The 17,913-nt window shown below is 45.1% G+C and overlaps 1 protein-coding gene across 6 annotated transcripts in view; it reads right to left on the bottom strand.

Annotated features, from left to right (window-relative positions):
* Nucleotides 1-17,913, bottom strand: part of ATP11B (ATPase phospholipid transporting 11B (putative)) — a 136,360-nt gene that overhangs the window by 87,620 nt on the left and 30,827 nt on the right. For all 6 annotated transcript variants that reach the window (XM_033957957.1, XM_033957955.1, XM_033957954.1 and 3 more), the window contains exons 4-7: nt 16,155-16,235; nt 13,942-14,049; nt 11,845-11,973; nt 2,943-3,046 (exon numbers count right to left, since the gene is read on the bottom strand). In XM_033957957.1, the coding sequence (XP_033813848.1) occupies nt 2,943-3,046; nt 11,845-11,973; nt 13,942-14,049; nt 16,155-16,235 (422 nt within the window). The remainder of the gene's footprint in view (nt 1-2,942; nt 3,047-11,844; nt 11,974-13,941; nt 14,050-16,154; nt 16,236-17,913) is intronic.

The following is a 17,913-nucleotide window of genomic DNA, read 5'->3' as shown; positions in this document are numbered from 1 at the left end:
ACTTCCTAAATTCTGAGCACAATTTTCCCACTGTAGCTGAAAAGAGCGTTATTTTATTTTGCAAAGTACCAACTTGCAGGAATCGTAATGCTACGTTTTGACATTGTTTCAGATCATTGATTGAACCATGTCAATGAAAAGTGTAGACTTTTCAAGTGTGGAACTCCAAGTCGTCATGAAGTTTGTATTCCTGCAGAAGAGAACTCCAAAAGAAATCCATGACTGTATGATGCAAACATTGAGTGACAAATACAGTGGTACCTCGGTTTACGAGTGCACCGGTTTGCGAGTGTTTTGCAAGACGAGCAAAACATTCGCAAACTTGGTGCCTCATAAACCGAGCTTGCCTCGCTGTACGAGCGCCCCCCCCCCCCCCCGGCGAACCGGCACCTTCCCCCCCCCCGCGATCCAGCACTCCCCCCCGCTGCAACCTGAGATCCTCCAACCCACCCGAACTTTCTTCTTACTTCCAGTGTAGCCTCCGGATCGGCACTGGCACCGGCACCAGCATGTCCTGTGCGTTGGTGCCGGTGCCCGAAAATCTGCTTCCTGTGCCGGGCCTTGAGCATGCGCGCATGCTCAAGGCCCGGCACAGGAAGCAGATTTTCGGGCACCGGCACCAACGGGACATGCTGGTGCCGATGCGGAGGCTACACTGGAAGTAAGAAGAGGGTTCGGGTGGGTTGGGGGATCTCAGGTCGCGGCGGGGGGGGTGTGCCGGTGGTGGCGGGGGGGGGGGGTGCCCGATGGCGGCGGGGAGGTGCCGGATTGCGGGGGGGAGGGTGCCGGTTTGCGGGGGGGGAGGGTGCCGGTTCTTGTAGGGGGGAGGCAGCGCTGCTGGCCTCGGGGGGGGGAAGGTGGGGGATGGGAACATATCAAAGCAAGTTTCCCTTACTTCCTATGGGGAAACTTGCTTTGATATACGAGCATTTTAGATTACGAGCATGCTCCTGGAACGGATTATGCTCGTAATCCAAGGTACCACTGTACTCCACAGTGAAGATGTGGTGTGCAAACTTTCAGCATGGAGATCGAGATTGAAGATACTGCAAGGTCTGGGAGGCCTCAAACAGTGTCAACTCCTGAAATTGTTGACCATGGCCATGACCTGATTTTGGCAGATTGGTGAATGTCAGCTAAAACAATTGCCGAGACACTACAGATATCCAGGGAATGAGTTGATTGTATAATCCATTAGCAGCTGGTGTGCAGAAGTTGTCAGCCAAGTGGATGCCCAAATAGTTGAATGCTGACAAGAAACAACGTTGAGTGGACACTTCCAAGTTGATTTTGCAGCATTTTCAGTGAGCTGGTATCAACATTTTGGAACAACTAGTTACTGTTGTGAAACGTGGTTACACTACTATGATCCTGAGACAAAACAACAGTCCACAGAATGACAGCACTCAGGTTCTCCAAGGCCAAGGAAATTCAAGATCCAAAAGTCAGCAGGAAGAGTGTTTTGGGAACAGGAAGGTGCTGTAATGACCATCTTCCAAGGGACCAAACAGTACTACTGTAACTTGCTGTGCTGTGCTGATTAAAGGAGGCATTGAAAGAAAAAAGGAGAAGGAAGCTGCGGCAAGGAGTTCTCTATTTGCAAGACAAGGCACCTACTCACAAGGCTGGCAAAATGATGGATGTTTTGACACAGTGCATAGACTATCCCCCCTACTTACCAGACTATTTTCTGTTGCCAAACCTTAAAAAGAGTTTGAAAGGGTGACAATTTTCGAGTGATTCAGAGGTGACTGCAGTAGTATTTCAGTGACCAGGTATCAGAGTATTTTTTTTTGAAGAGTTACAGAAACTTCAGACACGATGTGCCAAGTGAATATGTGAAATAACTTGTAAGTTTCATGGCTCCAAGCCATTCCCTTCTTGGTTGGGCTGAGAACTTTTCAGCACCCCCTCGTACGTCTGTCTGAAGGTGTTGCAGACTTCACTTGAGGTGATATTTTTCCACTGTGAAAGATGAATTGTGGCATAGTGAAGTATTCAGTCACCAGCACCTTGAAATTTTATCATGTGCATGATCCAATGAATTATCTATAGCTGTTCGGGCAATCAGCGATTGCTCTTTGACAAAAGTTGTAGAAGATAATAAATTTGCTATAGAAATGATTGACTTCTCTATTAGCTAATGTTCAAGTATGATTCGTACTGGAACTTAGCGCAATATAATATACTAGGTAGACTGTGAGGATAAAACAGACAAAGTTCCTGGAGGAGAAGTCCATAGTCTACTAGAGACAGACATGGGAGAAGTCGCTGCTTTCCCTGTGTTTGGTAGCATGGAATATTGCTACTATTTGGGGTTTTACCAGGTACTTGTGACTGGGTTTGGCCACTCCTGTAAACAGGATTCTGGGCTAGATGGACCATTGGTCTGACCCAGTATGGCTATTCTTATGTCCTTTTGTCAGCTAAGTCTAGGTCAATCAAGTCATTATGACATCACTGATGAGGCTGGCTCTTAAGCATTGGTGGAATGAGGTATTATGACATCACAATCTCAGCTCTGGAATGTTGCTGTTCTTTGGGATTCTGCAAGGTAATGTGACCTGGATTGACCACTGTTGGAAACAGGATTCTGACCTAGATGGACCATTGGTCTGACCCAGTATGGCTATTCTTATGTCCTTTTGTCAGCTAAGTCTAGGTCAATCAAGTCATTATGACATCACTGATGAGGCTGGCTCTTAAGCATTGGTGGAATGAGGTATTATGACATCACAATCTCAGCTCTGGAATGTTGCTGTTCTTTGGGATTCTGCAAGGTAATGTGACCTGGATTGGCCACTGTTGGAAACAGGATTCTGGGCTAGATGGATCATTGGTCTGACCCAGTACGGCTGTTCTTAACATTTTTTTTTTAATAGACAAACTAGAAAATGTGCAACTTTTGCAAGAACTTAGCAATGCAAGCACTGCTGGAATACCTGTATAGATCTGCTTCAGGCTGCTGACATTCTATAACGGCTATGAGGGTGTCCAGGTTGTCAACTGACTGTAACACTGCTGTTTCTCGAGCTGCAATGTGGGTCTAAAAACACAAAGAGAAATATTTTGTATTTCTAATTTCAGAGTTTTGGAGCGAGAACCGCCACACAAAGAAACAACTTTTATCTTGTAAAAGCTAGGCAGAGAACAGGTTGGTTGATACCTTATACAATAAATAGCTAAAGGTTTCTTTAGGACATGAAAACAGCCAGCAATGAAAGAAACAATAACCCCTTCTACTCAAAACATCTAAATGAACTACATTGACGAGAAAAAAAATGATGATAGTCCCCTAAATCCCCCCAGATAAATTTCTCCCACCCATTAACACAGTTACCCCACCCCCTCCTCTCCCCTATTCCTACCTAAGAACAAGAAGAAATAAAGAGGAAAAAGGGGAGAAAAAGGGGGGAGGGGGAATCAAAAGCAAATCTCCCAACTCTGTAAACCAGGGATCTCAAAGTCCCTCCTTGAGGGCCGCAATCCAGTCGGGTTTTCAGGATTTCCCCAGTGAATATGCATTGAAAGCAGTGCATGCACATCGATCGCAGGCATATTCATTGGGGAAATCCTGAAAACCCAACAGGATTGCGGCCCTCAAGGAGGGACTTTGAGACCCCTGCTTAAACCAAACGTGAGGAAAAGGTATCATGGTGAGGACCGTCTGCTGCGTTTACGCATAATTTAAAGAATAATAAACATCAAGAGCTCCTTTTACTGAGGTGCGCTAGCGTTTTTAGCGCACGCAGCATTTTAGCATGCGCTAAACCCACGCTACGCTTCTAGAACTAATGGCAGCTCAATGCTGGCGTTAAGGTCTAGCGCGCGCTATTCGGCGCATTAAGGCCCTAACGCACCTTTGTAAAAGGAGCCCTAAGAAATGCTATCCGTCTTGTTTTGGAGGAGTACTGTTGTAACGTCTGGAGGCTCGTGCTTGGTGTGTCTTGTTCCTGCAATCGGATTTCTTCCTTATTGGAGGGTTAGGATGGGTTAGTGGGGGAAGCATGCTCACGTTTGGTTTAAGCAGGGGTCTCAAAGTCCCTCCTTGAGGGCCGCAATCCAGTCGGGTTTTCAGGATTTCCCCAATGAATATGCATGAGATCGATGTGCATGCACGGCTTTCAATGCATATTCATTGGGGAAATCCTGAAAACCCGATTGGATTGCGGCCCTCAAGGAGGGACTTTGAGACCCCTGGTTTACAGAGTTGGGAGATTTGCTTTCGATTCCCCCTCCCCCCTTTTTCTTTCTTTTTCTCCCCTTTTTTCTCTTTATTTCTTCTTGTTCTTAGGTAGGAATAGCAGGTGGAGTCGGTAGATAAATGTTCCGACTCCGACTCCTCAGTTTTTTGTACTTCTGACTCCGACTCCGCGTGAAACAAGATCTTCATCCGCGTAAAAAGATGTTGTGCGTATGGTGGGAGAGCTTGGTTGGATGAATTTTTTCGAGTCTACCAACGAGGTATTGAAAACCTTGTTGAAAGTTGGAAATAAGTTGTAAACAACAACAAGGGAGAATACATTTATAAGTATTGGTGCTCCAAATTGTGCGTTGCGTGCCATGTAGTGAAGCTCGTGTTCGTTTTGCGGTTACGTGAGGCACTGCATGCATTGGTCTTTATTCTTACAGTAGAGAAGTCATTAATTATAACTTTTTGTGAATTGGGACATTTAAACTTGCTTTTTTAAAATTCCAATCTAAATTTAGTCGGAGTCGGTGCATTGTTTGGCAACTCCGACTCCAGGTACCCGAAATTTCCTCCGACTCCTCGACTCCGACTCCACAGCTCTGAGGAATAGTGAAGAGGAGGGGGTTGGGTAACTGTGTTAATGGGTGGGAGAAATTTATCTGGGGGGATTTAGGGGACTATCATCATTTTTTTTCTCGTCAATGTAGTACATTTAGATGTTTTGAGTAGAAGGGGTTATAGTTTCTTTCATTACTGGCTGTTTTCATGTCCTAAAGAAACCAGTTTGAATTTGCTTGGTGGGGAAGAGGTTAACTGACATTTCCTGGGTGTCATAAGAGTCCAGGCCCTTGGACAAGTTTGGCCTTTGTTACATTTATTTTTTAATTTTTTCCTCCTCTTCCCCAGGTAAAAGTTTAGGGGGTGAACTCTGGGTTGGTATTGGGTGGGGGTGGGGAAGGGAAGGTGATATTTTGTCAAAATGTTTGATGACTGAATTGATTACTGTGGACGATTCTTGTTTAATCTGGTACTATGCTTTGATTGGTGAAATTGAATTATGCGACATGTACTTGTCATCAATAAAAACTGTTTGAAACATAAGAAATACTATCTGACCTCAGACTAGCAAAACACTGAGTTCTTAAAACAGAACGCACCCTGCCTAACTCATTATTTCAGAATGTACCGCCAAATGTTGTGATAAAAGCCACTGGGCCTTAAAATATACGAGAGATTAAGGCTCATGCAGTGTTTTAGTACAGTATACCACAGATCTGGGCCAGTGAACCAAATGAGCTTTTATTTTTTAATTAGTTTTAATTATAACTGGAACCAGATAGCGGTGATGAATTCATGCAAGTACACCAAGCTCAGTAAAGGCCCTATCTTCTTTTAACCTCTTTACAGACAGAAAAGCACAGTTACTTACCGTAACAGGTGTTATCCAGGGACAGCAGGCAGATATTCTTGACTGATGGGTGACGGCACCGACGGAGCCCCGGTACAGACAATTTTAGAGTGATTGCACTCTAAGAACTTGGAAAGTTCTAGTAGGCCGCACCGCGCACGCGCGAGTGCCTTCCCGCCCGACGAAGGCGCGCGGTCCCCAGTTAGGATAAGCCAGCTAAGAAGCCAACCCGGGGAGGTGGGTGGGACGCAAGAATATCTGCCTGCTGTCCCTGGATAACACCTGTTACAGTAAGTAACTGTGCTTTATCCCAGGACAAGCAGGCAGCATATTCTTGACTGATGGGTGACCTCCAAGTTAACAAAAAGAGGGATGGAGGGAAGGTTGGCCATTAGGAAAACAAATTTTGTAAAACAGATTGGCCGAAGTGTCCATCCCGTCTGGAGAATGCATCCAGACAATAGTGAGATGTAAAAGTATGAACTGAGGACCAAGTAGCAGCCTTGCAGATTTCCTCAATGGAAGTGGAACAGAGGAAAGCTACAGACGCTGCCATAGCTCTAACCTTGTGGCCCGTGACAGAACCTTCCAGTGTCAGGCCCGACTGAGCATAACAGAATGAAACGCAAGCAGCAAGCCAATTGGATAGGGTGCGTTTAGATACAGGATGACCCAACTTGTTAGGATCAAAGGACAAAAACAGTTGAGGAGATGATCTGTGAGGTTTAGTGCGTTCAAGATAGTAAGCCAGAGCACGTTTACAGTCCAAGGTATGCAAAGCCTGTTCACCTGGATGAGAATGAGGCTTTGGAAAAAATACAGGTAGGACAATGGACTGATTAAGATGAAAGTCAGACACAACCTTAGGGAGAAACTTTGGATGTGTACGGAGGACCACCTTATCATGGTGAAAAACAGTGAAAGGTGGATCGGCCACTAGTGCATGCAGCTCACTGACCCTCCTGGCAGAAGTGAGAGCTATAAGGAAGACCACTTTCCAAGTAAGAAATTTGAAATGCGCTGTGGCCAAAGGTTCAAAAGGAGGCTTCATTAAAGCAGAAAGAACCACATTGAGATCCCAGACTACAGGAGGGGGCTTAAGAGGTGGTTTCACATTGAAAAGGCCCCTCATGAACCTAGAAACTAAAGGATGAGCCGAGAGGGGTTTTCCATGAATTGGCTCATGAAATGCAGCAATGGCACTAAGATGAACTCTGATGGAAGTAGATTTGAGACCAGAGTCAGACAAGGAAAGAAGATAGTCCAACACCATTTCCACTGCCAGAGACAAGGGATTATGGTGATGTAAGAGGCACCAGGAAGAAAACCGAGACCACTTCTGTTGATAACACTGAAGTGTGGCCGGTTTCCTGGAAGCATCAATGATAGAACGGACAGGTTGGGAAAGGAGTGAGTGAGCCGAAGTCAGCCCGAGAGATACCAAGCTGTCAGGTGCAGAGACTGTAAGCTGGGATGCAGTAGAGTCTGCTGATGCTGAGTAAGCAGTGAAGGAAACAGTGGAAGAAGTATGGGTTCCCTGGAACTGAGTTGAAGTAGAAGGGAGAACCAATGTTGCCTGGGCCACCGTGGAGCGATGAGAATCATGGTGGCTTGTTCCCTCTTGAGCTTGAACAATGTCCGCAGCATGAGCGGCAGAGGAGGAAATGCATATAGGAAGAGATTGGTCCAATCCAGGAGAAATGCATCGGGTGCCAGACGGTGAGGACAGTAGAGTCTGGAGCACAGTAGAGTCTGGAGCAAAACAGGGGCAGCTGAGAATTGTGAGGAGCTGCAAAAAGGTCCACTTGAGGAGTGCCCCATTGAGCGAAAATGGACTGGAGAGTCAAAGGGTCGAGAGTCCATTCGTGAGGTTGGAGAATTCTGCTGAGATTGTCTGCCAAGGAATTCTGTTCCCCTTGAATGTAGACACCCTTCAGGAATAAATGACGAGCTGTCGCCCAAGACCAAATCCGTTGGGCTTCCTGACACAACAGGCGAGAGCCCGTCCCTCCCTGTTTGTTGATGTAGTACATTGCAACTTGATTGTCTGTGCAAATGAGAAGTACTTGAGGAGAGAGAAGATGTTGAAAGGCCTTGAGGGCATAAAACATCGCTCGGAGTTCCAGGAAATTGATGTGGTGTTTCTTTTCCTGGGTAGTCCAAAACCCCTGAGTTTGGAATTCGTTCAGGTGAGCTCCCCAGTAATAAGGGGATGCATCTGTGGTGATCACAAAATGATGAGGAGGTAGATGGAACAATAGACCTCTGGATAGATTTGAAGATGTCAACCACCAAAGAAGCGACTGTCGAAGAGACGAGGTCACAGATATGTGTTGTGAACAAGGATCTGTCGCTTGTGACCACTGAGTCGCTAGGGTCCATTGAGGAGTACGCAGGTGGAGACGTGCAAAGGGTGTGACATGTACTGTGGAGGCCATGTGTCCCAAGAGCACCATCATGTGATTTGCAGAAATGGTAACCTGTTGACACACCTGCTGACAGAGATGAAGGATGGTGTGAAGGCGGTTTGATGGGAGAAACGCCCTCAACAGAACAGTGTCCAGAATGGGTCCAATGAATTGAAGTCGCTGAGTTGGAATGAGGTGCGACTTGGGTAGATTGATTTCGAACCCCAACAGTCGAAGGAAGTGAATGGTCTGATTGGTGGCAAGCAGAACCGCCTGAGGTGTATGAGCCTTGATCAGCCAGTCGTCCAGATAAGGGAAGACTTGAAAGTTGTGAGAGCGGAGATAGGCCGCTACCACAATCAGACATTTGGTGAACACCCCGGGCGAGGAGGCCAGACCGAAGGGTAGCACCTTGTACTGATAATGATGTTGGTTGATGAGAAAGCGTAGATATTGCCTGGACGTCAGATGGATAGGAATGTGTGTGTAAGCCTCCTTGAGATCGAGGGAGCATAGCCAGTCGCCCTGAGAGAGAAGAGGGTATAGGGTGGCAAGAGAGAGCATTTTGAACTTCTCCTTGACCAAACATTTGTTGAGATCTCTGAGATCTAATATTGGTCTGAGGTCTCCGGTCTTTTTGGGTACTAGAAAGTACCGGGAGTAAAATCCCTGGCCTCGCTGATCTTGAGGAACTTCTTCGATGGCATTGAGAAGAAGGAGGGATTGAACCTCTTGAGCGAGAAGGAGGGACTGAGACTTGTTGGAAGCAGACTCTTTTGGCAGGCCTAACGGCGGAGGAGTCTGGAAGTTGAGGGAGTAGCCGTGGGCTATGATAGAGAGCACCCACTGGTCGGTGGTGATTACTTCCCATCGAGAGTGAAAAATGTGAAGTCGACCTCCTATGGGTTGTGGAAGAGAACAGGAGGGCGGAAGACTGGCAATGCCCTGGAGAAGGGAGTCAAAAGGGCTGTGTCAGCTTAGTTTGAGGGGCAGGCTTTACGGTAGGCGGTTGTTGCTGACGAGCCTGTTGGTGCTGTTGGCGTTGCCTCCGAGGTTGAGGAGGATGAGGCTGAACCGGCCGAGCAGAAAACCTCCTCTGATACGATGGTTGTTGTCTAAATGGACGAGGAGGAGGAGGCTTCTTCTTATTTTTCAACAAGGTGTCCCACCGTGTCTCATGGGCAGAAAGCTTTTGAATGGTGGTATCCATGGATTCCCCAAACAGCTCATCCCCTAGGCAGGGAGCATTGGCAAGCCGGTCCTGGTGGTTCACATCCAGGTCTGAGACTCGAAGCCATGCCAATCGTCTCATCGCTACAGACATAGCAGTGGCCCGGGATGTCAGTTTAAAAGTATCATATATGGAACAGATCATAAACTTCCTGAGTTGTAAAAGGCTGGAGGTGCATTGTTGAAACGCATGAAGTTTGCGGTCTGGAATATACTTTTGAAAAGAGGCTACCTGTTGGATTAGATGTTTCAGGTAAAAAGAGAAGTGAAACGCGTAATTACCTGAACGGTTGGCCAACATTGCATTTTGGTAAAGTCGTTTCCCAAATTTATCCATGGTCTTGCCCTCTCTGCCAGGAGGGACAGAGGCATATACACTAGCTCCCGTAGATTTCTTCAGGGTGGACTCCACCAGCAGAGACTCATGGGGAAGCTGATGTTTGTCAAACCCTGGAATAGGAATCACTTTATAAAGTGATTCCAGTTTCCTAGGGGCTCCTGGAATAGTTAGAGGAGTTTCTAAATTCTTGTAAAAAGTTTCCCTCAAGATGTCATGGAGGGGTAACTTCAAAAATTCTTTGGGAGGTTGGTCAAAATCCAAAGCATCGAGAAATGCCTTGGATTTTTTAGAGTTAGACTCTAGAGGGATTGAAAGGGTGTCTGACATCTCCTTGAGAAACTTGGTGAAGGACGAGTGCTCTGGCTTACTAGCAGGATCCTGCACCGATGGATCATCCTCATCCGACGAATAATCTTCCTCGGTACCGAGGGGATCGTCAGAGTCATCCCACAAATCAGGGTCCCGTACCAATTGAAGACGGCCCTGAGAAAGGGGAGTAGAGGATTCGGTATGCTTGGTTTTGCTTACCGATTTCCCTGAACGGGTCGATACCGTACCTGGTGACTGTACAGCGGTACGGGTGTCAGAGAACGGTACCGGATCAGAAGCCGAGTAAGCAGTACGCCGAAGAGACTTTCGCTCTGCCGACAGAACAGGCATAGAGACGGAAGATATAGATTTCTGCGGTGCCGATAAGGTCGATGCCGATAAAAGAGGCTGGTCGACAATCGGCACCGAAGGCTCAGTAGGTACCGACACTGGAAGGTTCGGAGTCAGCAGAGCCGGAAGCAATTGCTGCAGTTGCTCCTTAAGTTGGACCTGTAGGATGGAGGCAATACGCTCATCCAAAGTCGGTCCCGATGGCACCGGTACCGCTTTTTTCTTGCACGGTACCTGCGGTGCAGCTCGACGCTCAGGCGAAGTCGATGCCGATGAAGAGGCAGTAACTTCAATGGGAGCGGAGCGCTTATGGGGCCGGCGCACAGTCTGCAGGACTTGGCTCACTGCATGTTCGACTGGCGGGCCGAGAACAGTAGGAGAAAGCTTCTTAGCCGGCTTACCTACGGGGTGCGACACCGGCGATGGATCTTGCAGTGCCGACACCACCGGTGTCGACTTGGAGGAAGTTGCAGGAGTCGATATCGGTGGAATTTCCATAGCGGTACCGAAAAGGATCCGCTGCTATATTTGACGATTTTTCAAAGTTCTCTTTTGAAGAGAACTACAGCGGGTGCACGTTTCTGCCCTATGGTCCGGACCCAGACACTGCAGGCACCACTTGTGCGGGTCGGATAAGGATATAGGGCGCGCACACCGCTGACACTTTTTAAAACCCGGTGAAGGGGGCATGAAGGGAAAAACGGCCGTAGCAAAATCGAAGCCCGAGGCTTCGATGGTGCCAACAGGCCCCTCCGGGGCCGACCGAAAGAAATCGAAAAAAATTGACTTTTTTTTTTTTACACAAACGAAATAAAATAAGAAAGAGAACAATTCTCGAAGAAAAATAACGCGCGAGCGGGAAGGCGAGTAACATGGAAAAAAATTTCCAACAGCCGTTGGAAACACACGTCTTCTTAGCTCCGCGGAAACTAAGAAACTGGGGACCGCGCGCCTTCGTCAGGCGGGAAGGCACTCGCGCACGTGCGGTGCAGCTTAACTAGAACTTTCTAAGTTCTTAGAGTACAATCACTCTAAAATTGTCCGTACCGGGGCTCCGTCGGTGCCGTCACCCATCAGTCAAGAATATGCTGCCTGCTTGTCCTGGGATAATATTGGTTTTGGAATTCTGTCAAAGCTGCCACCCTGCTATAATGAAACAAACCAGCCCATGCTGGATAATCATTTCCTCTTTTGAACTGGTTTCAGCTGAGCAACAGATTTTGCCTCTGACTGGCTAATAGTGTTCAGTGGTAGAGTTACGTTTTCAAAACTGAAATATTGTGAAACGGCAGTAAATATCAGGTTGCACAAACTGAGAAGTAGAAAGGGACATTCATGGTGGGGCTAAAACCACTGCTAGTTGGGGAGTGCATTCTTCGAGAGGACTCCCTTGACATAAATTAAGGTTAATAAAAAAATAAATTTTTGACTCAAAATAGCAGTCACGATATTTAATGACACTGGAGGCAAAAGGCCCTAGAAAAATATTAAACCTCTTGAAAAAATTCTGAAAATCAAAAAATGTTAATCAAGTTACCTCTGCAGTGCCAAAGACAGTATAGATTTATAGCCTGAGTGGAAACGTTGAGAACCAGAGTCTACCAACCTTAAGATTCGTTTCCCCATCCAGGCTAGCTGTGGTAGTATGACAAGAGCCGTCTGCTCTATCTGAAGACAGCAGCACCAAATCGGCAGGAAAAGTTTCATCTTTGGCTACTCTTACAATATCACCCACCTGAAAATATTAGGGATGAGGCAAAATCCTTGATTAGCATTTTAGAGTATATAAGCTTCCTATTCTTAAACTACACTTCTCCCTCCATATTCGCGGTTTCTGCATTCACGGTTTTTAGCTTGCTGGCTCCTCCCCCATAATTACATCAGCTTGCATAGAGAAAATCGCTTGTTCCCGGCACTTTCTTCACTGTTTTTTGCCTCTCCTTCAGGAACAGGCCAGGTCTCCCACCATGTTATTTGCGGTTTCACCATATTCACGATGGTTTTTAATAGAAAACAGTGAATAACATATGAAAAAGTTATTTGCGGTTTTTCTGTATTTGCGGTTCTGTTAATCCCCTATCACAGCAAATACGGAGGGAGAAGTGTATAACTTTAAATTTTTAATACTATTAATGCAAGCTTGCAGATCCATGATAGAGCAAAACATGATAGAGCCAATCACAACTAGGCGCGCTAGCCGATTTAGCGTGCGCTAAATGCTAACGCATCCATAGAATATAATGGACGCATTAGCATTTAGTGCACCTTAGTAAAAGACCCCCCCAGTCTTTTTTTTTTTTTATAAATCTTTATTCATTTTAAAGCCAAAAATAAGTGCAACATATTATAGAGTCATTTTATACTTTAACATCACTTAAATTCAATCAAAATTATATTCTATGACAGGGGTGTCAAAGTCCCTCCTCGAGGGCCGCAATTCAGTCGGGTTTTCAGGATTTCCCCAACAAATAGGCATGACATCTATTAGCATACAATGAAAGCAGTGCATGCAAATAGATCTCATGCATATTCATTGGGGAAATTCTGAAAACCCGATTGGATTGCGGCTCCCGAGGAGGGACTTTGACACCCCTGTTCTATGACAAATACATATCACGCCCCCCCCCACTACATATCCAACAATTTGCACTCAAATTAAAAATATATCTTCCCACCTTCCTCCCACCCTGGACATGTATTATCAATGGGCAAAATGAACAATCCCCCCCCCCCCGAGTCTTGATGTAATCTGAATTATTGGACATAAAAGGGGTTTCAAACTTGTACTCATTTAACTCCTTTGAGGGGGGGGTTTACCATGTGTCCAATGCAAGTGTACATATTGTTTGGTGATGGGACAAAAGCGCACTGGACAAAGCCGCGCTGACATTTCGGCCCAGACAATTGTGCGCAAGACTCCAGCATGCCGCTGTAAAAGTTCATTTTAAAGAGCTCCCACGGGGGTGTGTGGGGGGGAAAAAGTTAAGTTTCCTCTATAATGGTGGTTCCAACCCCCAAACCCCCCCCCCCAACGGCAGCGTGAACACTATTAAGTAAACTGGGAGGGGGTTCCCCCTCACACCCCCCGTCGGAGCTCTTTCAAATTAACTTTTCCGGCAGCATGCTACAGTCTTTCGCCCAACTGTCTGAGCTCAAATGTCGGCACGGCTTTGTCCCGTGCGCGAATGACTGTGAACCTATTTTTTTCCATAATTCAGCAGAGAAATTTGGGATTCTTTTAACAAATGTTAATCAACCACTGATGCAAATGGAGCAAAATTCTACTGCCAAAACAAAAATTGAAACACACTTAAAATAAGAGAGACTTTACTGAGGGGTCCTTTTATTAAGGTGCGCTAACCGATTTAGCATGCGCTAAACCAAGGCTGCCCAAGTCCAGTCCTCGAGATCTACTGGCAGGCCAGGTTTTCTGGATATCCACAATGAACATGCATGAGAGAGATTTGCATACCAAGAAGGCAGTGCAAGCAAATCTCTCTCATGCATATTCATTGTGGATATCCAGAAAACCTGGCCTGCCAGTAGATCTCGAGGACCGGACTTGGGCAGCCCTGCGCTAAACGCTACGGCGCCCATAGAATATAATGGATACCTTAGCATTTAGCGTGTGCTAAATCGGTTAGTGTGCTTCTGAATTCTGAAAATCAAAGTCATCTCTAAAGCAACAGTGTTCGATACCCACCCTAATATTTTTGGATCTGGTTTTCACAAGGCCACCACTTCGAACAACATATACTGGTGCTCCATTTACTTCATTGTCTGCTTTGTGCCTTAGCCAGTCCTCATAACCCTTGAGACACAAACACAGAAAGAGAAGAGTTTCTTCATAAGTGTAGTTCAGGTAATCTTTACTTAAACATACCCTTTCATCAGGGGCAATTTTCAAACCGCAATTTTCAGAGGGTAGGAAAGTATGGACTTTCCCTTTGAAAATCGCCATGGGGTACAAAACGGTTCATAGACAACGGCGCAAAAGACAAAGGCGCGCCCGGACAATTGAGCGCAGCGCGGAGGCACGCCGCTCAAAATTACTGTTTTTAGGGGCTCCGATGGTTTTTTTGGGGGGGAACCCCCCCACTTTACTTAATAGACATCGCGCCGGTGTTATGGGGGGTTTGGGGAGGTTGTAACCCTCCACATTTTACTGTAAACTTAACTTTTTCCCTAAAAACAGGGAAAAAGTGAAGTTTTTAGTAAAATGTGGGGGGGTCACAACCCCCCAAACCCCCCACAACGCGGCGCGATGTCTATTAAGTAAAGTGGGGGAGCCCTAAAAACAGTAATTTTGAGCGGCGCGCGCCTCCGCACTGCGCTCAATTGTCTGGGCGCGCCTTTGTCCCGGCGCGCTTTTGACCTGACACCGTACAAAACAGCCACAGAATTTTCCCGTTTTCTGCAAGAGGAGATTTTATTTTTTACTGGAATTTAGAAAACGTTTGAAAACTTACTTATTCTCTAGATTTTTGGGTAATTAAATTCCATGATGAAAGCTCGGTTGTAAGTAGATGTAATCTTTTGTAAACCGCATAGATCTGCAAGGTTATGCAGTCTAGAAGTCGATTTTTATGTTATGTTTTATGTTACATATGTAGAATCCTCTCAATGTAGCTACACTGCATTCTTTTGGCTGCACTGATGGTTAGCAATTTTCAACAGAGAGCTCACTAAATGTGATCTCTCTGTTCCACAGAAAGATGACAACTTATGGTCCTGCGTGATCATGCTCGGCAGTGAAGATACTCGTGCATGCGTGGTGAGAATGCTGGGCAGTGTTCAAAATGGGGCTCGATCAGATGACGTCACCCATCTGTGAGAATCACTTTTGTTTGTCCTCAGAGAAAATACTTTTTATCTGCAATGATTTACTTTGAAAATTAATCTCCCCATTTATAAACAGCATAAATATAAGAATATCATCCACTTTTCTTAATCTTCTGTGTCATTCAGCTATTGGGGAGAGCACTAATTTGGTTGAAAGACGGCTTTCATGTTCCAAGGGCAAACGTCATCTTAATTTCAAACCTGGATAACTTATAGCTTGCAATAATCAAGTTTTAGCACACAAAACACAGCAGAATATCAGGTTAAAACCTTGATTCGGAGTTAATAACTACCACGCCACCCCCCCTTGGACCAGATGGCCTTGCAAATTTCAATCCATTAAGCATAGCAGTTCAACACAAAGTGACTCAAATGTGGTTTTTCCTCTGACAATGTGGATTAAGAAATATGTAGGAATAGAATTATGGTTTATTTTGTTATATCCCTTTAACAAGGTGGGCTACAATACCACATTCAGATTAAGCATTACCAACAGCCATAAGACACACATGTATAAATGTCATCATCATACAAATTATCCAGTAGAAATGCTCAGCACCCACGTTTCATTTCACAAAAAAGATGTCAGTTTGTTCAAATCACAATTGTTGTGGCTGTTCAGGTCTTGCCAAGTTCGAACTTGAATGCACCAAGATCTGGACAACTGCAACAATCATGACACCAGCCTCTGAAGCCTACCAGAACTGCTTGCAGATCCTAGACCTCAACAACCTCAGGCGCTATTTTGTTTCTGGGATTATCGCGTCTTCCATTCTGCTGCTATTGTTTCCAATCCCTCATTCAAAAGGCTATATCCCTGCATCATGAGATACTGGATGTTACTTTTAGTCAGTTACATAGAATGTAATGACTGCATAGGTGCTTGAAACCATCCCCCCCCCCCCAATCTGTTCACATTTAATAAACTGCTGTTTTTGGCAAAAATTTAACAATTTTTCAACTTTCTTGTTGTGTCCCAGTAAATCCTAAACATTATCATCGCTGGAGAATACAGTGTGGAGTGCTGAAAACTGTTTGCATTTGCAAAGTAAATGCGCTTTACGCATTTCGTACCTGTTTTATGGCAGTTACTGTTATTACAAAGAACAATGGAAGTCCACTGGTCACAGGACTTGTAGGGGTATCTATCATAAGCTGAAAGAAATATATAAAACATTAGCACAATTTGCTTTTCTTGGTCACATGATCCCAAAAAACAATGTAGTAATCTAAACTCAGGAAAATAGATGTGACCCAGATAAATGCAAATAAAATTATCTTTTGCCTCCTGTTACATCTGCATGAAAGATGCTAAAATACTAGAGCTGTACTGAATAGCACACTTTACTGTACAGCCAAATATGAATAAAGAAAATTATTATTCAGTCAAATACAAATAATGGATATTGAGCTTTAACAAAACAAATAATATAAGAAGCAACCTGAAAGCAGAGATCAAGTATTTATTTCAGTAGGATTTAGAACAGTAGATACCCGAACTATTCATATTTGAATTTAAACCCATTATTTGGCCGAATATGAATAATGTATTTGGGGTATTATTAGGGGCTGAATTGAATTGAGTATTTGGTACAGCTCTACTAAATACTCCCTAGTAAAAAAAATCAGCCACTACTGTGCAAATATTGCATTTTTGTGCCAACAGGTTCCAGTAAAACGTGTAGAAAGCAAATCAAAATCACGATGGAATGATCTGGATCACCAAAAATTTATTCAATAACCAATGAGAGCAATTCCGAAAGAGGGTGCAATACAAACAGAGAGGGACCCAACACGGTCTGTGTTTCAACACAGAGGGGCTGATTCTATAAATGGCGCCGGCCACATGTCTATCACGCTTAGATGCTGTTTACAGAATTGCGGCTACTAGTGCCTATGTAAAAACTTAAAAGATACAAAAAGAGCAGTAGTAGTCAATAGGTTCTTAAAAGGGGAAGGGCAAAGCTGCATACATAACCACTTGCCAGCAAACAATTGTTTAAAAAATAACTTAAATTAATTTTTGAATTAATTCATTTCAAATGCTCCTGCCTGGCTTTCAAGATCATTCACAGCATCCTTCCGCCCCTAATCTCTCTATCCTTCCTCGCCCCGACACCAACTACCACCAGATCTGCCCACAGACATAAACTATCCTTCCCCTCTCTACACGGCATCCTCTACGCAGGTAAACTGGGTAGATCCCTCCTCTCCAAAATCACCGGCCTCTGGAACGACCTCACTGTCCCGCTGCGGAACCTGGACTCCCTCCAACTATTCCGAAAACAACTGAAAACCTGGCTTTTCTCTAGCATATAATAATCTCTTCTCCTGATTACATCCCCTCTTTTTATGCTTTGTAAACTCTTTCTCTTCTCTGTTCCCATATTTTTTAAACTCTGTAAACCGTGTCGAGCTCCACTTCAGTGGAGAAGATGCGGTATATAAACCTAAGGCTTAGTTTAGTTTAGAAGTAGGGTGTCCTCAGTGTGAGAGAGCGTTCAAACTAAACAGAGATATTTAAAATACATAAATCACACACGTTCATATATAGAGCAGGAAGTCCCAGCCAACTCCTAACAAAACCTCAGCACTTAGCTTAAAAATTCATCCGTTGGTCAGTAGTCAGACGAGGAGAGCAGTATTCCTACATAACCTCACAACCAGGTCCAGCTATTTGGAGAACGTGGGTTATGTAAAAACTTAGGGCTCCTTTTATCAAGCCGCGCTAGCGGGGTTAGTGCATCGGACATTTCATCACGCCGGCTAAAAAACTCACGCCTGCTCAATGCAGGCGTTAGTGGCTAGCGCGGCAGGCGGTTTAACGCGCGGT

The sequence above is a fragment of the Geotrypetes seraphini genome, chromosome 9 (genome assembly GCF_902459505.1).
Source record: "Geotrypetes seraphini chromosome 9, aGeoSer1.1, whole genome shotgun sequence".
Classification (NCBI taxonomy): domain Eukaryota; kingdom Metazoa; phylum Chordata; class Amphibia; order Gymnophiona; family Dermophiidae; genus Geotrypetes; species Geotrypetes seraphini.
This window is presented reverse-complemented; position numbering and strand designations above follow the sequence as displayed.